Source organism: Caretta caretta, chromosome 17, assembly GCF_965140235.1.
Source record: "Caretta caretta isolate rCarCar2 chromosome 17, rCarCar1.hap1, whole genome shotgun sequence".
In the NCBI taxonomy this organism is placed as follows: domain Eukaryota; kingdom Metazoa; phylum Chordata; order Testudines; family Cheloniidae; genus Caretta; species Caretta caretta.
In genome coordinates, this window is record NC_134222.1 from 2,644,094 (window position 1) to 2,669,643 (window position 25,550).

General features: G+C 45.4%; 1 protein-coding gene across 3 annotated transcripts in view; it reads right to left on the reverse strand.

Annotated features, from left to right (window-relative positions):
- Positions 1 to 25,550, reverse strand: part of SSH2 (slingshot protein phosphatase 2) — a 137,367-nt gene that overhangs the window by 85,305 nt on the left and 26,512 nt on the right. For all 3 annotated transcript variants that reach the window (XM_048823685.2, XM_048823684.2, XM_048823683.2), the window contains exon 2: positions 92 to 135. Coding sequence is in view for 2 of the 3 variants with exons in the window: in XM_048823684.2 (XP_048679641.2) it covers positions 92 to 135 (44 nt within the window). In the remaining variant the exon portion in view is untranslated. The remainder of the gene's footprint in view (positions 1 to 91; positions 136 to 25,550) is intronic.

The following is a 25,550-nucleotide window of genomic DNA, read 5'->3' on the forward strand; positions in this document are numbered from 1 at the left end:
GGGGCTGTGGGAGCAGGGGAAGAGACCTGCGCTGCAGTCACCATGGAAACCATCCTTCACTACTGCTGCAAGCGCTAAGTGACACTCTTACCTTCTGGGCTGGGACCGGCACTCTTCCTCCCCACTGTCCGCCTCCTGCATGCACAGAGGAGAAAAAACAGGACCAGTTAAAATACTAACCCATTCATAAAACTTCAGACCATTGCACTTCACTAGCTTGGGCGGTGTCTGTAGGTGGAGGGTTTCTTTTTTATTACCCCTGCACATCTCTCTTTCTACTGCTGCATATGCACTTACTTTCTGAAAGCCTTTAAATAAACACATGAGAATCATTTTTCAACTGCAGACTTTAACATGCTGCTGCATGGCCTTCCAATGATCTCTGCCAACCAAAGAGCACCAACCGTCAAGCACTTACGTTGCTCCTGGGGGGGGGAAATCCCAGTGTCTGACAGTGAGAAGCTCAGAATCAAAAAAGAGCAAAAAAGTGAACCCAAAATGGGGCTGGGTAAGTGCAGACTAACTAGAAATTTGACACAGTCCGCGGCTTCTGATGCAAAATTAATCGGCATAATTTCTAACATGCTGTGGAATTTTATTAGGACTTTCTATAATCTCAAGGTGATTAATTCCACTTCATAGCAGATTTAAATGGACATTCGCAGGCAGGACTGGGGGAGGGGTGTAGAATTTGCTTTATCAGTGAAAATAATAAAATCAAGTTTGGCCGATGTAGTTCTGTGGTGGCTGGGAAGCATTTTAAAGTACAAGCAACATTCTAAATTGGCACAGAAAGGCCTTCAAGGAAACCAAAGCTCAGCACCTGGTAACAGGAGATACGGGCAACGCTACTCTTTCAAGTTTATGCCCAGGTCACTTGGGGGTTTTAGGCTGTGATTGTACTGACTCATAGAAGCACAGGACTGGAAGGGACTTCAATAGGTCACCTAGTCTGGTCCCCTGCACTCAGGACAGGACTATGTAATAACTAGACCATCCCTAACAGGTGTTTGGAGATTTTTAAGAACAGGTCAGACAATGACAGATTCCACAACCTCCCTAGGCAATTTTTTCCAGGGCTTAACTACCCTGAGAGTTTTTCCCTCATGTCCAACCAACCTAAACCGCATTTGCTGTTGCTTCTTGTCCTGTCCTCAGAGGTTAAGGAGAACAATTTTTCCATGTCCAATTCCAAGCAGGGTCACACCTTCCGTTATTTGGGAGGGAGACCTCCAAAGAGCATACAGGTGCTGTAGGTAGTGGTGTTGGCAATTGAATAAGTGGCTCCTCTTTCTTTTAAGCCAGCACTGCCCCAGTGCAGTGCTATGGAGTGTTTTTGCTATCTTTCAGGCAAGAGGTAAAACCCACAGTCCTCCAGGCACTGAAGGTCCCACAGCTTTGTTCTCCAGGGGCTGAGCATTAGCAAGATATACTGACCAAACCCCAGTGCAGACATTTATGTCATTCTCCCATAGATTTTTAAATTAGATCCTGGATTCTTCCTCCCTGTTAGACTGGTGTGTAGTGTTCCAGTCTACTGTCCTAACAGCTGTTCCATTCCACCCCAGAGTGGTTGCATTTCTGTGGAGGAGGAAGAGGTATCTAGCACTTGTAAAGGAGCATCCACAGAGGAGCTTATGGAGTGGGAAGAAGGCTATCAGCAGAAAGGGACCAACTTTTGCACAGCTAGAGTGAACAGTCAGAAAGTGCCCATTATATTTCTATAAAGCGCCCATGCTAGGCTTTCCCCTGCAGCATTGCATTACACCTAGATACCTTTGTTAGAATGGCTCCAAAAATGTTCTATCACCACAATTCCTAGTGACCGCACCTGCCGCACGTGGGGAGTTTATCTGAATCCCAAAGACTCTGTATGCTGCATGCCAGTGAACCCGATACAGAGACCGAGGCTTTGCCAGCTACGGAACTATCCTAGCTTTCCTTCTACATCTTTCATCTGCTATGGCTTTGAAAATGCTCTTGCACCCATCCCTACCAGCCCATTCAGCTGCCACCTGCAAGGCGTACAGGTGGAGACAAATATGGAATGGTTTGGCTAGGACCTATCATGAGGTAGCAGAAGAGTAAGAAATAAGATTGTGGATTGGGTCCGGATCAGCAGAATAACCAGCCATTATGTCTGCTGACCCTCCCGTCCAGCCCCACCAGAGGGTAGGTGCAGACCTGCTGCTCAGGGGCAGGAGAGCAAGGAGTTTTGAAACACTTGCGGAATTTGCAGAAAGATTGAGTCCTGCAATTCTTAAGTCACAGGCTCAAGAAGGGTGGAATGGAAATGTCACATTTCACCACCAGGGGATTGTATAACCAGATTTGGTTTCCTGTAACTTCACAGAATGAGAGGCACAGCTCAAGAAAGCCATCAGTGCAGCATTACTTGGGTCCTGTTCGTTATTATGTGCAAAGCTCAAGCCCTTTCTTTATACAAAATGCAAGATACAGATGCGGAACGGCCAGCAGAAATATTTGCATCTCTGCTATCCGAGAATCTGATCCTGGGAGGTGCTCGCTAGCAGAGTTCCAGGAGCATAGGTGCTCAGCGCCTCTCAGGCTCAGACCCCCGTTAATGCCTAGTAAAGGAGGAGACAAATATCAAAACAGACACCTATGGCAACAAATTGGAGCTAAAGCTGCAGGCTACACATGCTGAGGGGAAGCCAGCAGGGCTACCTTCCACACCGCAGGCCTCAGAATTAGCAGTGTCACTCCAGCAGCGTGAGACAGGCATGCCGGCACTCCTCTCCTAACTGAAAACCCCAACCCACTCCATCATCAGGAGAGAACGTGATGCAAATATTAACACTGTCAAACAGGTACAACCACGCAGGGAGAGCATCGGCTGAGCAGCTTTCCAAGCCCTCCCTCCTGCAATGAAGCGGTACAATGTTCAGCCAGCCGCAGGCAGGGACTGGCTCAAAGTGGCTGGATGCTGCAAGCTGCGGCTCGGATAGGCCGCGTGACGGCAGGAGCCTGAAGCTGGTTGCCATTATGTGGGCATCCACAGGGATGGCACAGGCCAGGCTGTTGCACACCAGGCTGGCCACAGCTGTACTTGCAACCGGCATCCCAGGTAGCTGAAGACACGAGGCTTTTAGCCTGAGCTTCCCAGCAACTTGTCACGAGCACCGCATGCAGCTGGCCAGGATGCGGTGCCATTCTGTGCTGGCTACACTGAAAGCTCTAGGCGACAGGGGCTTTGTTTTCCTAGGTGCCTGCACAGCACTTAGCACAACACGGCCCTCACCATCATTGGGACCTTTAAACAACAAGCGTTTGTAACAGCCCCTCATCAGCCATCTACCAGTGAGGTCGAATCTAGAATAATCAAGTGACTGACAGTCTCAGGACCAGATGCCTTTCCTGGTTTAGCTATGAAGTCCTAAGTGTATGTGCAATTATCTCCTTACGAACAAATTTCCTTTTAAGGGAAACACCAACGTGGAGTGTAGCTAACTGGTGCAAGTCAAGTGACTTGAAAGAGCTAGATATCCCACCTCCTAAAAACGGATAGATTGGCACATGAGGAACGGGGAACCCGTTGTCAACTTTGCAATCAGATTGCGTTTTCCTGTGTCCGAGTTAATCTGCTGTCAGGCAGGGTAAAAAAATTCTCAAAAGCATGCAGGTCACTCAAGCACTTTGAAAAGTTTGCCCACTGCAGATCTGCACCAAACTATCCTTAGAACCAGTTGGATTCTGCCAGGTCACAAGACACGTGGCCAACACTCCATATGGGTTCCCCAGGAAGGGGACTTACTAGCCTGTCTAATAACAGCAGTCAACAAAGTGACTAGCAGCCATTATGGGTGAGCCAAAAGCTCGAAAGGGTTTGTTCTCTAGTCAAATGCATTCTTCAAGCCCAGGATAAGGTGAAGTAGTGGAGAGAAGCACTTCAGGTCTGCACAACCTCACTCAGTAATCTAAGCTATGCAGACAATGCTGTTTTCGGTCTGGAACGTGCAGCAAGCAACATCATTACAGCAAGTGGCCAGCTGCACATCCAAAAAAACCCCAGCCATGGCAACTAGCAAGCACCGTGTCCCCTCAGCAAAAACAAACAAACAGAGGGGATGCCCTGAAGCATATAGACCATTTCAATTATCTTGGCTCCACACGGAATTTAAACCTCATGAGCTCTCTGAAAACATGGAGGCAGATAGACAGGACCCCATCAGTTGCCATCTGTCGCCGCTGAAGACTTGATGAGATCTAAACATTATAGACATAAATGCAGCACATTTTAGTGTCAGGAGTTCAGAGCGTAGCCACTTATGGTCATATAAACTGGACTATGAACACATGCGATTCTGGTCAGTCTCTAAGATCAAACAGTGCTACCTGCACTCTGCTGTCCAGCTCGGGACATCTGAAAACTCATCTTTAACCTTTAGGATTTATGGCAACATCTGTCTTCCCTATCTGTCTTCACTACCAAGATTCCTGTCCATCTGTCTGCTACCCTCTCCCCTCCAGCCAGTTGGCATCTCATGCATCTGTCTAGGTATGCACGCCCCACCCCCATATCAGCTTTATGGGAGCATCTCATCTTACTTCCGTCCTTCCAGCTTCTTCAGGATCCTGCTCCCCAAAACACTTTCCTCTCACCCTGGGACTCTTTCACTGACTTTCCACATCAAGTTCAATCTTTTCTGTCTCCTATTGGAGGCTCTTTGCAACTCCAGCACAGCTTCTCTTATCTGCTTCACACTTCCCAAGCTTCCCTTCTGACTACCCCTTTGCAGCCTCCTCTTGGTGGCGCCTTATGGGCTGCTCCTGTTATGCTTAACGGTCTTCCACTTCAAAACACTCCCTTATTCTGCCATGGAATTTCTCCTCCACCATGAGCTCGGACCATCACCTGACATGCTGCATATCTGGCTATTGCACTATTTCCTGAGCTAGGCTGTAATCATTCACACGTATTTTTCTATGACCGTAAAGCAGTAAGATCACTAAACATACTGTAAAGACGAGGGGCCGCTCTAAACCTGGAACTACAATTTAATACAAATTCTCCACTAGAGGGCAGGAGAGACATGGCATGGACAAACACTACAAGTTCAGGAGTGACTCTCATCTACGGGAGATGAAGGAGGATGCATCTCCCACATGCTAGTTACTTTTAACTAGAGCGCGTTTTGGAAGATCCTGTTGCCATTTCTCAGTGCGTTCCCAAAGCGTGGGAAGTATTGCTGCAGTGCAGCCAGCTAAGGAGACTACCTAGAATCTATTTAAGCTGGTTTTCCAACTGTGGTACAAAAGGCCATTCGGAGATGCATACAGTGGGGCGTCTGTTGAGCTGACAGCCACCAACACTGAAGCGTCTCGCGTGCAGCCCTGGAATACAAGCTCTCAAGTGTTTTCAAACTGTACGCTACAGCCAAAACTCAGCGCTGAGTGCCTGGCCAGTAGCTTGTGGTTAGTGCTATGTAGAGGCTCCTAGGGGCTGATTGTTCCATTCTCAAGCCAGCCCCTTGTACCAATGTACAACTCCTAGTGGTTTAGAAGCAGCCTTGACAAGCTCCAAAGGGAGTCATGCCCTGTCTTCCTTGGCCAGAGAAATGGCAGAAACAGGGGGCTCAGGGGAAACAAAAGGAGAGCCATGGCTCTAACGAGGCCGCAGTATTAACGACAGCTTAAAATGAAAGATGAAACTTTCACTCTTTGCACCTTTCAGGCTATGCGGAACAGAATATGCAAAACACAAACCCAGTTTTTACTTTGATCTTCTGACAGTCATTAAAAGGGCAAGGGAGAACAGAGACATTATTTAGCATTCGTCAGGCTTATACAATGGCACTCTCTCCATGTCACATAAGCCACTCTCCTGTCCCTATGAAGCTTCTTTCTTATCTCCATGTGGCAATAAAAAACAGTGCTCATCTGCATTCTGAAATTCAGATGCCAGCTTGTTTGTCTGCATGTAACATGTCTGAGTTCCCTGGCACACACATTCGTTGGATAAGATGTATGATTTTCACCAACTCCTTCCCAAAACTACTGTAGCTAACATTTACTACACTTTCATTAGCCATGGTACATTAGTGAGGCTTCTTGCCACCTACTTGTTTGAACCCTAAAATAAACTCACTTTAGCATACCTGTTTGGTTATATTGCTGAAGCATGTGTCAGAAAAACTTGTAGAAAACATGCCTCAACTGCTGCTTGCATCCTTTGCAAAGTGAAATGCCAGCTGCTAAACTACTATCAAGAACGCCCTTCTATCAAAACAAGCAGATGAGTTAATCTCTCAATTTGCCAGTGTGAAGCAGTGGTATTAATAGACCACTACATTTTATGCATTCCACCCTCAGTTTGAAGATGCAGCTGTAGTCTAACATGCATGGCAGAGTTTCCCATAGCCAGGCTACATCACCAAACTGGATCTGTACCAGGAGTTAGCTTTTTACCATAAAACTGTAATTAATACATACATACATAAAAATAATAATTTTAAAGGATAAAAAAAACCAGAGAAAATGGTCTCTTCCATCATAACAGCTAGCAGCATCTTCCTTAGAAAAGATTCCTGTTATCAAAAAGAAATGATATCTGCTCCCATGACTGTACACACTCAGAAAGCCCCACTTTGAATGGCATTAAAAAGATCACCAGAATTAGTTTGGGGTCAGACTGCTCTAGCTGGACATTTTAATGGAAGATGCTAGATCAATTTATAAATGAAATGCAAAAATACACCTACAAATTCCATCAGCTGCAAGCCTGGTGCATTTACTTATCTTCTCTTCCCTCTCTGAAGAGGGGCTGGGAACACAAGAGCCTAGTGTGACAGTACATTTAGCCAACTTCAGATCTGCCCTTCACCACCCTCCACCCAAAACAACCCCCACCACTGACTTTCTCCAGGGAACTTTAATACACTGACTAAACCAACAAGCCTTTAGAACAACCTACATGGCCAAGAGGCTGGCAATTCAGACAAACTGTCATTCTAACTTGTGTCTAGACTCTCTCTCTCTCTCTAGAGCGGAGGCTCTCCTATGCCATGAGTGCAATGACTCCTAGCCACAACTTGTAAGGATACCAGGTGTGCCTTCACGTACACTAGTTCAACCCTGCTGAAATCACTAATGTAGGCTTTTGCTCTAACCACAGAGCAGTCAGCCTTGATACCCCAAAAGGCACCAAGCTCCAGAGAGAAAGCCTTGCATTGGTAGTCATCTATGGTCAATTGCCACACCAACTCCAGCGCCTTTGCAACCGTGGACGAAATCCTCAGCTAGTGTGACCAGTCCATTGACTTCTACAGAGAAGACAATTTGCACCAGCTGTCTTTTCATGGAAGGAGATTACGGGTGGTGGGGGTGGGAGACTTCCATTTTCCCCAGCTCAGTTGCCTTCATTTGGCATCTTTGTAGCCAGCTCATTTTCATGGTTTCCCCTATATAAATCAGTTTCTTCCTTTGTTTGCAGGGATCTTTCACACAAGCAGCGGGATGAAGAAAATATAAAATAGTGAAGTGTGGTTACAAATCCCCAGTCAGCAGGTGGACTCAGGTGTGGATGTAGGGCATCAAGCTATTTTAAATACCTAGACTTCAAGCTGACAATGCCCCTCCCTTTAAGAAATAAAAGTCCTCCTTTGACAGGGAGCACAAGACCTAATGCCGCTCGGAGACACAAGCATACAGTGGTATCTGCATTTCTAAAACACAGAAAGCTTTCCAGCCTTCCCCCAGGCCAAAACGTGCTTTGAGCCCATGAAAGATGGCAACAAACTCACTGATACAGGAGTGAGCTGCCAACAGCAGTAACTAGCCCAACACAGAGGAGACTGTGCAAGGTGGTTAGCATACCGCCAAGGCCAGTTACCTTGCAGGATTAACCTTTGCAAGGGGTCTGATCACCATCATGGATCATTTGACTTTGTTCTGCTACTACTCAAATCCTCCACACCTCATGAGGCAGGATTGCTTTAGAGTAAACTTTCATTCCCAGCTATTGAGTAGCATCAGGAAATGAACTGAATGGGCTCATGAGAGTAGGAACTGAAGACATCCTTTGCTATAGATCTGATCATTGCTAAGCTGTTGAAGTAAAGGTGTGCTCACTCTACCTACTCTTCCTTGGGTAGAGCCCTGTGCATACACTTCAAATTACACTGAAAACCTCTCAGCTGGGCAAGATCTTTGTGGAGAAGAAGGCAGCTGGGCTAATCAAATCAGGGGCTATGCACCCAAGCATTAACCCAATAGCTAATCCATGCAAATGCTGTTCATGAGCATGTGGGACAGCATCCTCCGGTTTCCCAGTACATCTGTGTCTTTGCAACAGCTGCCTCACACATTGCAGGCTCTTTGGTACAGGCGCTCTTCGGACAGCACTGAGCGCATCAGCATGATAAGCAATCCCTTGCCTAGGCACCTGATCACGAAGCTCCTTCTCTGCCTACGGACCCGACCAGATTAATACTGGCAACTGCCCTCAATCATAGAAGTCACGTGGAGATAATATATTCACTGCATAGACTCCCGAAGTCCAAGGGAGTTTGAGCTGCACAAGGAATGCACGACAAGTACCAGCTGAAGCCCAATAGCGCCAATGACAAACTGTGCATAGGATGCCCTGTTATGGAGCCTGATCCTATGAACTGTGAGCTTAAAAATCACTTACTGGGAGCAAACAAAATTCAGACAGATTCAGTTCAAAACCACCATACGCATGTCTCTCCACTGCACAGCTACGTGACGAAGTTTTTAAAAAATGTTCTCTTAAACATAAACCCCACATATGCTGTGTTTACAGCAAGGCCCGAGTGCCAGCAACAACAGACTGGTACAAAGAAACAAGGACAGACTTGAAACCCTGGGCTGAATCTTTTGAAAGACCCAAGGTTGCACATGAATTAACTCTAGCTTGAATTTCTGAAACATCACAATTTTGAGTTCCATGCTTGGACTTTGCTCAGGAGTTGTTTGATGCCAAGGAGGATGTTTTAACCACAGAAAGTGGGCAGCCAGAGGATCAAACTGCACACTGACTTCATTCTCGTCCATGCCACAGCTGAGAAGATTACTAGCAGTTTATGGAAATATTTTCTGAATATTAAGTAACAGATTTTGAACTGAGTTGATTCTAGATACCATTTCCTTGGCAGTGATGTGAACGCACCTATACATGTGTGTGTATGGTCCATAAAGCTCAACGCAGAACTAATTAATTCCAGGGCAGCTTGAGGGGCTTGTAGAAGAGATAAACCCTAATTAGTTTCATATCTTTTCATACACATTATAAAAAAGTTACCTGATATAGTCCAAGGAGCTTGAAGATGAAATAAGCAGTCACCATGCCTGTGAGATCAGCACAGGAGTGAGTGGTACATGGGTAAAAATACAGAGCACAGCAGAGAGCTACACTGAAGCAAATACATTTCCTTGTTATGCATTTGAATGACAAAGGCACCAATCAGAAAGGCTTGTATAGGACCTGGAACCACAAGTACAATTAAAATAGGCCACAAGAAAGATAGAGAGAGCGTGCGTGTAAATCTCTGCATGCAATCGCTCTTCCTGATCTTTCCAAAGCAGGGACCAAGAGGTATCATTCAGCCAGTTAGCACTGGTCTTTTCATTGTGATAGCTCTGGGATCTATTCATGTTTTTAGCCCGTTCCTATTGCCTCCCTGGATAAGATAACACCTTGCTTTAAACACATGAAAGCCACCCAAGACCCTGAGACAAGCACCACAGTTACATGGGGAAGTTTCAGGCGCAAAAGTATACTAGAAATTCTGACAGCGACACCTGCACCTCAGATGTGGGACAGCAACAGTCAAGGTAGGGTAGTATTTCACACCACGTCTCCCTCCCTTTTTCCACTTCAGACTTAGCATGGCAAAACAGACCACTGACAGTGTGATCCAGAGACATCATGCACAACATTTCTGCTAGAGGAGAAAAAATAGCTTCCCTCAACATCATCAGAGCAGAAACCCACTAAAGAGATGGGGTGCAAGCAGACTGGCTGTCCCTGCCAGGATGCAAGGAAGGGAGGGAGTCCCTTCCACTTCCAAGTCTGATAGGGTAGCGAGGCACCAAGCAAGACAACAAATCACTTGAAAGCTGCAATTCCACTGCAGGCATTGGGAAGTAGAAATGCAAGTTCCACCCCCTGAAGACGACACCCCCCATTCCTGGACCAACTGTCAAAAAGTTTCTCTGTTCGTTTCAGGCATAAGAATAAACAGAGAGGCTCTGATGAATTAGTGGACAGTCCAAATTCAGATAGTACTTAGAAACATAAGAATAAGAATGGCCACACGGGGTCAGACCAATGGTCCATCTGGCCCAGTATCCTGTCTTCCAACAGCAGCCAATGCCAGATGCTGCTGAAGGAATGTACAGAACGGGGCAGTTAACAAGTTATCTTCGCAGTCTGCTTTGGACTTAACTATCCTGAGTAATTTTGTATCATCTGCAAATTTTGCCACTTCCCCGGTTACCCCTTTTTCTAGATCATTTATGAATATGTAGACCAGATCCCAGATCTAGTGCCATGATATTTACCTCTCTCTATTCTGAGAATTGACCATTTATTCCTACCTTTTGTTTCCTGTCTTTTAACCAGTTACTGATCCATGAGAGGACCTTCCTTCTTATCCTACGACTGCTTACTATTACCAAAAACCCACAGAATCCTTCCAGTTGATTTAGTCTTCTTTATCTGAAAGAGAATTGGTCGACGAAACACAGGCACACAGGTCTAGTGTTCCATCCAGTAGGTGGTCAGTGGTGACAGACACTAGGATAGACAAGACATGATGGGATTTTAATTGGTGAGCAACTGCAAAACCTAGAACTAACAACAAGAAGCATTGGAGAGAACTTGGTGGAAGATTCATTCCCACCACTTTTTTGCATATACATATGGGTTGTGGAGGAAGGCAGCCTATGCTAACTCTATCAGCAGCCAAGTTCTCGTCAGATGTTAGCATCTCTTTGGTATTGTTCTCTGTAACACACTGCTGTGTCAGGAATTGGAATATTTAGGTCAAAGACACTGTGCTTCTGCTCTCAAAAAGAAAAAAGCTAGCTCCTAATGGAGCCTTTCATCTTTTCTGCTGGAGATAAGTGATCTATGCAAATCCTGTTCCAGTGGTAACCAAATTTAAACAAGATAAATAAAAACCTTTCAGATCTTAAAAGCAAAAATCTAAAATTCTTCAACTGGTAGCACAAGAGTCAGGATGTGAAATACAGTGCGACATCACCTACTGCAGTACACCACAAGAGGAGATTAAAAACAGAAGAGATTACTGTCAATTGAATTTCTACATTAAATGAAATAGTCTTGCGTGCCGGGAGTACAACAGCTTTTGCTTTAATCAAAGAGGAGACTTGCCTTAGAGGAATGGCATGAGCAGCGTACATATATATTCCTATTAAACACATTGCATTAAAGGAGCATTAATAATGTGACTTCTCTTGAAAGAATGACAGCATAGAGCAAAGGATCAATTTTCAACACCTAGACAGCCACACGGAACTTTAAGGATACAGCCCTATTCTAACCAAACACTGCTCTCTAGCCTCCAGGAGACTTGAGCGTGTGCTACTGGACATTTTGGACAAAGGACAGAGAGGAAGGTAGAGATATGAAATGATCTGAGATTATTTAGGCTGTATATAATTTTCTAGAACTTCAAGCTTTGAAGATTTGTGTCGCCTCCCTGCAGGCAAGTGTTAGGGAGTCCTGCACTAGGCTCCTTGTAACTGACAAGCATTCTTCATTTTCTCTGCAGCACTAACTTAAATGCCAGTTCCCCCCACCCCATTCCAATGTGACATGTGTGACCAAAACAGCTCTTTGCATGAGCATGACCATGTGTGGCTCCAGCTTTCATACCAAGAATTGTTGCCAATGTCAGAGGCAAAACGGAGTTGGAGACCAAGTGAAAATATATGTTTACACATACACATGGGTGAATCTCAGGGCATGGACTTCTTGGAGCCATTTTACACATAAGAAATGACCTGTGATTAAAAGAAAATCCCTTCCTGCACAGCAGCGGCAGGGATATCAGCAGTGAATGGATGTCAGCTGTCCATGCAAATCTTAATAGCCCTTATGCAAATAAGAGGGAGGCGTGTCCTATTTGTCTAATCTAATACAGTCACCAGTACTTTTTAAATTATACGTATAAAGAGCAAACAAACCTAACCAGCCCTATCAAGTGCTTTCCACAAGAGCACAATCAAGTAGTCAAAACCTTGCTTAGGACTGGCTCTATATTTCCAGAACAGACAGGCTCCAGAAGTGCAGAATATAAAAGATACCTTGAGCCAGATGGCACTGGAAAAACTCGTAATGGAATCTCTAGCCAATAACAGCTGTACAGAGGATAAAGAGTGGGGAATTCAGATTGCTGTAGATCAGTCCTTCATAATTCATGAACATTAATACCACATTACATGCAATAATGACAAAGATCAACATAGCAGAAGCAGTGCCCATTTTTAGTCCTCCTCCCCCCCTTTTTTAAAATGAAAATTCCCACAGAACAGATTTCCCACTCTGTACATTGACTAGAGATTCACTATATATGCTAACCATATAGGTTCTCTTCCTATACGAGGAAGTTTTACAGATGCTAAGGGGTTATTTCTGGTGGGGGAAGGAAGGGAGGTATGCTGCAAGGGGAAGGAAGGGGCCGATCATAAAACAAAAGACATCTTCCTGTCACCATATAGGTTATTTATAGCTATTTCTGGGCCCCCAGCAGCCAAGGCTGTAGATGTATATTGTTTGTATCACTAATGCAGTTATTTACATTAATAAAAATATTAAATCTTCACACACAGCATGAAGAGTAAGTTACATATTCTAAGGCCTTGTATACACACGCAAGTTGTGCCACTTAAACTATAACAGTACAGTCAACCTAGTGCAGACACGGTTACACTGGTGTAAGTATGCTCATAGTGGAAGGCAGAAGATGCTTTCCTGATAGAAAGCATCTTTACACTGACACCCACATGAGGAGCTGTGCCAAGATGCACTATCCCACAGTTACACAGGTACAAAAACCCTGTGCAGACCAGCCTTAAGAGAGCCGACATTTAGGCAGTGGACCATTATGGGGTGGAGGAGAAGTTACACCTACGGATGCAGATTTAAATTTCAAGTTTCCTTGTTAAAAAAGCGTCATGCTCCGGAACGGTTTTAAACAAGTTTTAAGCAGAGAAAGACACTTCCAACAGATTCTCACCCACTCAGATGCAGTGAACCTGGTGCGTCCCACCCTCTCTCAGCACGAGTGCTGGATGCAATGGCTGAAGTAGCAGAAGCGCAGATGTAAGAGTTAAACAGCCAGACCACGCAGGACCCATGGTGCCGAAGAGGTCAGGAACTGACCTCTTCGGGTATGTCTACATGGTGATAAAAGACCCAGCACGGCTGTGCCTGGCCAGGGTTAGCTGACTCAGGCTCTAACATTGCAGTGTAGACATTTGGGCTTGAGCTGGAGCCTGGGCTCAGAGACCCCCACGAGTGGGGGCGAGTCTCAGAGCCCAGGTTCCAGCCCAAGCCTGAATTTTTTGGAGCCCTGCAGCCCAAGCCAGCTGACCCAGGCTCTGAGATGCGGGGCTGTGGTGGTGGGGGGGCCGAGTTGGGGGGGCGGGTTGGGGGGGGGGGGATCAGTGCAGTGCAGTGCAGTGCAGTGATATCCTTATTTTTTGGTAAAAAACTCCTTGGAGAAGCGGAAGTCACTTATTGCTGCTTTAAAGAGCTTAGGTGGAGAAGAGCATTCAGAACCTTGTCCAGTGCTGTGATATTGTACTTCCGAGGGGAGCGGTTAGCCTTGCTCAGCCTGGATCTGTGCTCAAGAGTGCAATTACAAGCAGCAAGTTGTTACCTGGCATGTGTGGGTCACAGCAGAGGCAGGTATCTGAGCATCCTATAGAGCTGTCTGGGATCTGCAGCAGCCTAGCAAACAGCAACTAAGTGCGGTTGTAGAATGCTATTTGAAGCCAGGCCTAGCCAGGAAGCCTCTACTCCATTTGAAAGAGCTCTATGTCCAGAATGCAAATGCCTGGGAGACATCACAGTCTAATGGTTAGAGCAAGGATTTGTCCCCACTGCTGGTGCTGACTTGTGACAAGGGTAAGTCGCTTGACCTCTGTCTTGGTTTCACCTTCTGTCAAGTGCGGATAAGGATCCTGACCTACCTGGCAGGGGGCTGGTAAGGCTTTTATTCAAGGCATGTTTGAAAAGGGTTTGAGATCCCTGGATGGAAAGCATTAGGAGGGCACTAACCATCACTGCAAAAAGCGAGGGATAGCTCAGGGGTCTTGAGGCTAGTCAGAGACTGCAGTTCTGTCTCACTGCTCAGATAGCATGCAGTCATTTGGACATGAGCTTAAGCAGCAATTGCTAGAGCACTTTCTTGCACACACGTTACATGAAGTACAGAACATGATCTGACCTGTGTTGCACTAGGCTGGATCTTTGACGGGAGATCCAAGTATTACAGCCCACAGCAAACTAAACCGCTGTGTGTCACAGGCAGAGAACAGGAGGGACCGAGGTGCACCAACATCTGAGGCTCCACAATGGCAGAGAAGGGATTACATGAGATACCCTCAGATAATCCTGACAAGTGACCCTCACCCCCTGTGCCGACCTGAGCAGGGGAGAATTCCTTCCTGGCCCCACACATGGCCATCAGTTAGCCCTGACATGGCCATCAGTTAGCCCTGTGAGCACAAGCAGGCCAGCCAAGCCCTAGAGAGAGACAGAGAGACACTGCTTGGTGCTACCTCGGTGCCCTGGCCCTCCCCACCCAATGTCCCATCTCCAGCCATGACCAATCCTGATGTTTCAGAGGAAGCAGATCAAACCCCCATATATCTTTTGTTTGCACCAGAAAATCATTCAGGCGGTGACAAAAAACCAGCAGACTAAGGCAGCTGCTCTGTCTCAGTCCTCCCCACCCTTGAAGGCGGCTACCCTCAGGTTTGTACATCCAAGCAGCTCTGGCTCCCAAGCTGTGTTTAAGGGAGTAGCTTTGGTGCAGCCTGCAAGATCCTGCAAGCAGGAGAAAACAAGTGACTGTTCTACTGTTCTTCCTTCCATCCTCCTGACAAGGGTGAATCATAGAATCATAGAATATCAGGGTTGGAAGGGACCCCAGAAGGTCATCTAGTCCAACCCCCTGCTCGAAGCAGGACCAATTCCCAGTTAAATCATCCCAGCCAGGGCTTTGTCAAGCCTGACCTTGAAAACCTCTAAGGAAGGAGATTCTACCACCTCCCTAGGTAACGCATTCCAGTGTTTCACCACCCTCTTAGTGAAAAAGTTTTTCCTAATATCCAATCTAAACCTCCCCCACTGCAGCTTGAGACCATTACTCCTCGTTCTGTCATCTGCTACCATTGAGAACAGTCTAGAGCCATCCTCTTTGGAACCCCCTTTCAGGTAGTTGAAAGCAGCTATCAAATCCCCCCTCATTCTTCTCTTCTGCAGGCTAAACAATCCCAGCTCCCTCAGCCTCTCCTCATAACTCATGTGTTCCAGACCCCTAATCATTTTTGTTGCCCTTCGCTGGACTCTCTCCAATTTATCCACATCCTTCTTGAAGTGTGGGGCCCAAAACTGGACACAGTACTCCAGATGAGGCCTCACCAATGTCGAATAGAGGGGAACGATCACGTCCCTCGATCTGCTCGCAATGCCCCTACTTATACATCCCAAAATGCCATTGGCCTTCTTGGCAACAAGGGCACACTGCTGACTCATATCCAGCTTCTGGTCCACTGTCACCCCTAGGTCCTTTTCCGCAGAACTGCTGCCTAGCCATTCGGTCCCTAGTCTGTAGCGGTGCATTGGGTTCTTCTGTCCTAAGTGCAGGACCCTGCACTTATCCTTATTGAACCTCATCAGATTTCTTTTGGCCCAATCCTCCAATTTGTCTAGGTCCTTCTGTATCCTATCTACCACTCCTCCCAGTTTAGTATCATCCGCAAATTTGCTGAGAGTGCAATCCACACCATCCTCCAGATCATTTATGAAGATATTGAACAAAACCGGCCCCAGGATCGACCCTTGGGGCACTCCACTTGATACCGGCTGTCAACTAGACATGGAGCCATTGATCACTACCCGTTGAGCCCGACAATCTAGCCAGTTTTCTACCCACCTTATAGTGCATTCATCCAGCCCATACTTCCTTAACTTGCTGACAAGAATAATGTGGGAGACCGTGTCAAAAGCTTTGCTAAAGTCAAGAAACAATACATCCACTGCTTTCCCTTCATCCACAGAACCAGTAATCTCATCATAAAAGGCAATTAGATTAGTCAGGCATGACCTTCCCTTGGTGAATCCATGCTGGCTGTTCCTGATCACTTTCCTCTCATGCAAGTGCTTCAGGATTGATTCTTTGAGGACCTGCTCCATGATTTTTCCAGGGACTGAGGTGAGGCTGACTGGCCTGTAGTTCCCAGGATCCTCCTTCTTCCCTTTTTTAAAGATTGGCACTACATTAGCCTTTTTCCAGTCATCCGGGACTTCCCCCGTTCGCCACGAGTTTTCAAAGATAATGGCCAATGGCTCTGCAATCACAGCCGCCAATTCCTTCAGCATTCTCGGATGCAACTCGTCCGGCCCCATGGACTTGTGCACATCCAGCTTTTCTAAATAGTCCCTAACCACCTCTATCTCCACAGAGGGCTGGCCATCTCTTCCCCATTTTGCGATGCCCAGCGCAGCAGTCTGGGAGCTGACCTTGTTAGTGAAAACAGAGGCAAAAAAAGCATTGAGTACATTAGCAAGTCACTGACACTTGCAGATGAAGTCACTGGCATCTGTGGTATTGCATTTTCAATTGTCGCCCAGTCATCTCAAATCAAATCGCTAGTCATTTTTCAGTATTCCAATACTGGCTGTCAAGGAGCCTATTTTGTGAAAAGCAAAGATCTCTGGTCTACCATGAGCTGCAGTTCCGTCACCCCTTGGACCAAGTTTTCTTCCTCATAGGGGATGAAGAACGTCATCTTGCACAGACTGACCTGGACGGCAGCAAAAGAACAAACTGGTACTGCAGAGCTCCTCTCTGCCTAGTTACCGAATAAAAGGGTCACCACCAACACATTGTCCCTTCCTGGGGCATTCTTAATTCATTGGACATAAAAATTAACAGAGGCTGGCAACGCAGGGCACTGTATTCAGAACTTGTGTTTCGAAAGTGTTGGAGGTCTCACTTAACTTCCTTCATGGGCTGCAAGGAAAAAACACACGCCTTTTTCTAATGAAACCCCCAACAGCAAATCAGTGAACGCTGATTCATTGGAAATGGAGGAATTAACAAGGAAAAACGTGGAATAGCCAAATTGTGTACGTCATGGACACGAGAGAGAAGCAAGCTGAAGGCAGGTTTCCTTTTATTTTCACAATATACAAGCTGTCAACTGCATGCCAGCTCCCCCTTTCAGATAATATGGAAAATGAAACTTTGGCTCTGACCAGAAAATGGAGCTAGTCATGGTGCATGTGCCTTCATGGCAGCTGTATCACGGTTTGAACTGCCCACAAGGAAAGAGGAAAGAGCTGGTTTGCCTGACAAGAAAAAAAAAAAGTCTATTGTCATTCTTGCCACAGAACAGGATTTATTTGACCCCTGAAAGGTCACCAGACCCACCACTCTTGCTGCCCTGCAGTTGCTATGTAGTAACCGCCCGTATAATCCTGGTCTCCTTTGTGCCATCTGTTTCCCTTTGGCAGACTGGCCACTAGTGACAACATACAACAACTCATATCTCCTTAGTAACAGATCTTCCCCCCCCCAGTCTTTCTACCAATCCTGTAATCTACACAGGGTTTGATTCTCTGCAGGGGCGGCATGATGACATTTGTGCAAAATACTTGGGGTAGGAACAGCAGGAAAGATTTTTTTGGGGGTGGAGGGGAGGAGAAGAAAAATCATCGAAACCATCCTTCCTCAAACCTTACACAATACTTACGTCACAATTTTAGAAATGCTCTGACCCACATTATAGGTGTAAAAAGGGCTTGATTTCCAATCCAGAGATTGGCTTCTCCACCACAGGCTTTTAATCAGCAACTGCATGCTGCCTTTGGTTTCTTAATCCTTAAATCCCTGTACTTTCTCCTTCCTCTTAATCTGGTTAAAAGCCTCCCCTTCTCCTCTTTTGCTATAAATGTGAACAGTGACCACCCGAAGAGCGCTACCGCAGTAGCGGATACCTGCAAGATGTGCTGACTCCATGGCAGAGCAAGGTCTTGTTCAAAATTAAGTATACACGCCATAACTGGCTAGATACTACAGTGACAGGCACTAACAAGAACCCTAAAATTGATTAAGATTAGATAGATTTCTTAAGGAGAGTCCTTGCATCTAAGGAACCTATTACATCAGCACTCAGCATATAGCCTGTTAAGAGCCAAACTTCAAAAAACACCCAGGTTTGGAAATTTTGGCCACACTTACAGCTGTATTCTGTCCTAAGGAATTCAGCATGAACAGCTGCCAAGCTGGAGGTCATCTGAAAATCTAACAGACTTTCAGAGCTACAACTAGGAGTTGTGTGGCTAAAACCCCATCTAAAAGGGGCTGAAACTGCAACTGAGTTTCTATGCTCATGAAACTGAGGGACTAGCCACCCGACTGAAGTCACGCATGACCCAGACAGATGGGTTTTTACACAAGCCTCCCCCACGCAGCTCTGCCTGACTGCTCGTAGCCTGATCTGAGCAGGCATCAGTGGTGCCAACAGTGGGGTGCTTCTCCTACGGGGAACACCGACTGCTCTGACAGCGTAACTCCCTTACATGCTACTGCTTCTCCAGGACTGCACTCAGAGGCTGACCGCATAAGGAGTAACTAAACTCTACCAAATGCGACCACTACTTAATCTCCAGGATCCCAATACATATCATTTCTCCTCTAGCTATGGACCAGACATTGCATTTACTGTGTGTCACATTCACACAATAAATCGTCCCAGCAAACCCCTGCTGAAAATAAAACCCAACACACCCCATTTCAACAGGGAACATGGATTTAAACTTCAACTTATTAGGAGCGATTTTGGTAATGAAAGAGGAGAGACTGTTTAGTAGTGGTACCATAAGGATCTCTGACAACTGTGAGACAAGACAAGACAGTGAGGGAATCTGAAGACAAGACAGTGAGGGAATCTGAAGAGGCAGGTATCAACTGTTTTTTGTCCAAGAAGGAAAAATGAACTGATGAAGATACAAGTCTGCAGTACACTGGCATTTGCACAGCTTCTGGCTGTGCCTGGATTATTCCATGCATGTGCTGGTAGACAGGATAACACTGCGAAAGGAGATACAGCTACAGCTCTTGATGGTGTCACCCTGTCCATAGGGCTAAAGCAGGAACATACTACATATCTGACTTCCTTATTGAAGTGTAATTTCATCATGCATTCATGGAAGTTCAAGCCACCAAGCACTGAAACATACAAACTGCCCACGTGAGCTGTTGACTTCTAGCCAACCCCAGTGAGAAATTTAATGGGAGACATTCAGAGAGCATAAAAAACTCTTACAAACCATTGTGCTTACTGGGACTGTTACTTCTTGTAGAAAGGGAGCCTGGGTACTTAGACCAGGTGCTTTTTTACCCTATATAAGGAGTATTTAGCTTTGTCTAGGTGAGACGTTTCCACCAGTTTAAATCAGTTGTTAAAATGATGCAACCCTTGCATGAACACTCTTATTTTGGTTTACAAATGGCTTTTTGTGCTTTAGCTGAAGTCCCCTGGGAATGAAATAAGCCACTCACCCCAAAAAGGAGAGAGACAGCCCACCCAAGGTCTGCACTAGTTTAAACCAATATCAGTTTAAATTCACCTCTGATTATATTAGGACAACTTTCTCATGTAGAAAAGCTGTCAGAAGCCACATTGTATTGAGAAAGCAAGATTTCTCTTCCACAATGCAGTAATTCTTGCCCTTTCCATAAGTCACCAGGATATGTAAGCACCCACTATATTCTACTTTTATCCTCATAGGACTGAGCAACACTTGACAAGTCACCCAGTAGGCTCCCGGCCAGAAAGCTAGTGCTCAGCCTGCCAACAGACCTCAACACATGTGCAAGGTCTGGAGCATGCAGCAGAGTGATGACTAAGTCCTCACGAAACATCTGGACAGAGCCATGCTGAAGACAAAATGGGCAGAGAGACAGAGGCTATGGAATTAAGAATCCATTGAGATGAACAGAGGCAATTCACACCCTTGTTATGGGGAAAAATAATCCTGCCCTCTCCCTTTTTGGCAGGAGGGTCACTTGTAGCAGAGCTGGTATGGTTCTACTGCACAGCTGGAGGGATGGAAAATGCACACTTTGCACCGCACAAAGCCAGCTCTGCATTTTCTTCCTGCTGGATTTGGGGTGAAACAGCAGATCTCCTACTACATGGATCCACCAGGCTCTCCCCAGCCACGTAGCAACCCAAGTGCAGTGGAGGCTAGGCTTCCTCAGAGGTCGAGTTACAGAGCAGTTCTGGGGGAGAGTGGGCCTGGGAAGAATGGAGCACTCCCCTGAGATCTTCCCAGTGCACAGCCAGGCTGCGTGCTGGAGACAGGATTTGGGCCACAGCCAGTTGGAAGAACGTCAAGACTGCCTGGGTCCCATACTGAAGGTTTCCTCAGAGCCATAAGGGCTCGAATCAGAGTATGTTCCATTTTAAAATGAAAGCTTAAATGCTGCAGAAAGAGCACTTCACTTCCCGATGCTTCTCACAGGGAGTCAGAGCAACCAGATCCACATAGTCCCATGTCCATTCCCTCAGCCTTGTCTGTGCCAATACACATGGGGCCGACGTGAAGACTTGCTGCACAGCATGCAGGGGCTAGTGACATCTCTCCAGCTCTGTCTTTGTAAAGGGCCTCTTTAGTGTCCCTGTCACCACGCCCACCACCAGAGTGAATTTCACCTGGTGACAGTAATGCAACAAAGAGCATAGCTTTGATTTGCCCATGGACAGAAAGGAGTGCTCCTTGGAAGGTGTGTGTCTTCACACTGCACTGCAGTCCTAGCTGAACTCCCAGCTGCACTTTGCAGCTAAGGGGCAGAAAATTTCAAACTAGTCCCAATTTGATAAGGCCAATTCAAAGGATTTTCTATTTTACAGTGCTGGAAGAGAAATCTTGCCATTTGTTGGCCATACACCACACATGAATATACAGACTTACAGCAGAACCTTCTGAACGCTGATGTTTGGATCTCCACCATTATATAAACTCACAGCTACCTAGAGTTCTGCTTTAACCTACGTAACTTTTGAAGAGACTGAAGCTTTAGAAAGCAGAAGTCTCCTTTCCAAGCAAGTTCTTATATCTCCAGATCTGTGCACCATGTGGCTACGGAAGTAGAGCCCCAACTTATTCTTTTCACACTCTGGGGATCAGACATGTCTCTTGTATCATTCTACCAGACACGTACCAGGGATACACTATTAATAATTAGTAATAAGCATTGTAAAGAGGTGCATAGGGCTTCACAGCACAGACAAAGGTCGAGGCTCTGCCCTGAGGCTCTTATAAAGTGCAGAAGAGCAGATGAAAAAGGCAAAGACAACACAGTCAGATGGTCAGTACGTGGCTAAAGCACATGTGTAGATTGCTAATGGCTGTTTTAGGAAATTATTTTGGCAGTTTTAGTTTTATTTTCATATAAAATTATATTACTTTGAAAGTCACTTGGAAGCTGTAGGTTTTGAGAAGAACTTAAGAATGGCACAGTGGACTGGGTCAGAAGGGCAGTCCAGGAAGACTGGCAGCCTAGACGTAGGTCCAGGGAAAAAAAAGGCATCCAGATGACAGGCTTGTCTGAGCAAAGAAAGCATGGGTCTAAAAGGAGACAAGGTCAGGGAGGTACAGTTATCCAGCGTTTATTTATCTGGACCCCGTTTACACAGATTGCCCACCTGTAATCGCTGCTGCATATTTAACACTTTTCCTGGATAGCCTTTTCAGTCAGCAGCATTATACACTTCTGCACTTTTTAAATGGTTATTTGAAGACTATATTATGCACTTATTAACGGGGACATTGTGCATCTAACTGAGACCAGTGGCAACACTGACATGTTTACCTTGTTAGTCCGAAGAAGTGCTGCAGGTACAGCATATTCAATTAGAGAGAGATGCCACATTTTTCTGAACAGCTTCAAAGGAGGCCACCTGGCCATTTGGGATACATACGTATGGGACAATTCAAATCATGATGCTCTACAGCCAGCCTCCTTTATAGGTTTCAGAGTAGCAGCCGTGTTAGTCTGTATTTGCAAAAAGAAAAGGAGTACTTGTGGCACCTTAGAGACTAACCAATTTATTTGAGCATAAGCTTTCGATGAAGTGAGGTTAGTCTCTAAGGTGCCACAAGTACTCCTCCTCCTTTATAGGTTTGTCATATTTGGCCAAGAGAGACAGGACTACAGTGTGTTTATATTACACCACCTACAATTCTGCAAGAGACTGCTCCAAATTCTCTCTGCCTTCCAGCACCAATTCCCTCATTAGTTTTGTCAATACACTCAGGCTGCTTATCAGTCCAGTGTTAACTGATACACTTAATGAGGAAAGGGTGTAAAGGTGCATGTCAACTTCATTAGAAGCCCCCCATTTTCAAGAGTTTAGAAACACTTTAAAAAAAATTCATTTTCCAGACTAAAACTTAAACAAGTCTTCGTCCAGGAACAAGTTAAAAACTTTAAGACTCATGTCTTACAACTCCAGAGACCAACAATACATGGCTTTGAAAGGCTGACTTGGTTTATTTTTCCATAGAGAGCTTTTGTTCAGAATTACTTTTAGGCCATTCAGAACTAAATGTAGTGATTTCGGGGTGAACGAAAAAAGGGAAACATCCCACAAAACACACAATTTTTTAAGAATTATCATATTCAAATGTGTTAAGTATTGACCTTCAAAAAAAATGTACACATGACATTTGCACCAGCATTTCTGCAACTCAGGGCGTAGGAAAAGAATTTCAACATGCTCGGTTACTATGACAAAGCAGTTTTAAAAGCCCATTATCCAGTGTCAGGTAAAATTAAGCCTAGGTCTACAGTACAAGCTCTATGTCCGTACGACTATATCACCTGGGGTGTGGAACTCCACACCCCTGAGTGATGCAGTTATACTGGCCGAACTCTCAGTGTAGACAGCAGTGTGTCGACAGGACGTAGCTACTGCCACTTGGGGAAGTAGAGTACCTGCACCAAAGGAGAAGCTCTCCCATTGTCATGGACAGCGTCGCCTAAGCACCACACCAGCACAGCTGCCGTGCTGTAAAGCCATGTCTACACTACAAAATTCTGCCAACTTAACTTTTGTCAGCATCCAGCCACTGGTTATTAAATCACTTGTGTGCGCACACTAGGCTCCTTGTGTCAGCGATGCACGTCCTCACCAGGAGAGCTTGTATCAATTGTGTTATCAGCGTGTGGCACTGTGGGACAGCTCCAGAAGGCCAACAACAGTCAACATAAGCAACGCCATATCTACGCTGTAACTCGGTCGACCTAGTTACATCGACAGTGACTTTGCTCGGGGAGGCGGTGTTATTAAAATAGACGTAGAGAGGCACTTAGGTCAGTGGGAGCCAAAGTTAAACGAAGACACTTCCACAGCTAGGTCGATGCAAGGCAACTTACAGCAACCTAACTGCGTAGTGTGGAGCAGGCCTTAGTGTAGACAAGCCCTTAGATGTTTAAGTCAATGCTACAGATGGGATATTCAAAAGCCATCTAATAGGCCTTGAACTTCTAAATCCAGATCTGCCCAGCCTCAAGCATTCAAGAGCCACAAAATTTAAAAAATTTTAAATTTTTTTGTATATAAATTAGTTTGGTTTGTCTTCTAGTTTGAGTCTTTACGCAGTACTCAGGTCACATTTTCAAGCTTTTCTCCACAACCAAGATTAAAAACTTCCCTTTTCTTAAACGTGAAAACTCAGATTCTCATGCAATCCAATTCAGTCATTGGGGCCTTCAGGAGACCCCTAATGTTTCAATACTGGTGAGCTGGCAAAACTAAGTCACCTGCCAGTCAATGGGATCTGTGCTCCCATGTCACTTTGGCACCCATATAGATGGTATGATTTTTCTGAAGTGCAGAGCACTTCCAGTGCCCACTCTGAAGTCAATAGAAACTGTAAGAGCTCAGCCACTTTTGAAAATAAATCGGGATTTTTTTTTTATTTTTTTTTTTTTTAAGGCAGCAACATTTAAGAGCCCAATGTTAGCCAGAGTTTGAAAGCCATGACCTTCTGTCCCACCATGAACTATCATTAGATAGAAGGGAGCCTAGAAGGCTGGGGACTTCAGCCTTCTGTGACCTACACTATTACACATGGCATATTTAAGAAATCACATGCAAGAATCATTGGAACAGATGCTTTTAAACATGAATACAATGAATGGAGTAGTTTGGGTCCCATATCCAACACTGCTACCAGCTTTCATTGAGTTCATTGGTATTTTACTATTGCGTAGGTAACAGCACCCTGCTTGTGAGCATGGTCAGAACACAGGCAGTTAACGTCACTGAGGAGGAAAGTTTCAGACAGTTAGAAGCAAAGCTTGATCCTTCAATCCCCATCTTTTTGAATATCATAATATACACTAACGCCCGAAGGAAGCATGAAGAGAAGAGGGGAGAGCCAACAAAAGCCATTTAGCTGTACAACTCAAATAAACTTGATTAAAGATTTGAGTTTACTTCAGTCTGCATTTCCCTGTATCCTAGTGCCCTCTGTTTTGGGCAGGCAAAGTCTGCGGTAAAGGAAAGGCAACGCATTTTCTCTGCAGTCCTGTTAAAACAGAGCACTCACTCACTCACACTGCATTAAAGACTAGCACAGTGAAGCCTGAAAGGTGTGTACATGTGGTACCAAATCTTATTAGAACTAGAAGAGGTCAGCCCTCTCTAATACATTTAAGCCTTCAATCCTTCCAATTCTCTTGAGGAAAGCACCTCTGAGCACTGAGTAGATCAAGTGAGAATGATCCCCCAAATCCATGGCTCTCCCAAGCGGAAATAGTACGGAAGCTGTAAGTGTAAAAGGTTAAACTTAAAAAAAAAAAAAAGCACAGACACAAGTCAAGTAAAAATGAATCTCACTTAAACCCAGAGGGGCAAGGAGCTCTCAAGTTAAGGCTGAATCTCAGAACCAACATGAAGTCACGCTACTGTGTGGAAAAACAGAGCCATATCAATAATTCTCCCTCCCCTGTGGACAAGAGCTTCATATTCTATCTCCAATAATTCCGCAAGACACTGCTCCAAATGCTCCACACTCCAGGCACCAATTCCCTCATTATCTTTACTGAAAAACTCTTGCTACTTAGTAAACTGATGAGACTGACAATTTTGAAAATCTCATGCTTTGCTGAGGCCAGTATGGCATTTGCTAATTCAGGCCTAGATAGACTGACAAGTGCTGCTACAACATTGGATTATGATGGGTACCCCTTTGCTGTTCCACTCTCATATACAGATCCCATGCAAAAGGT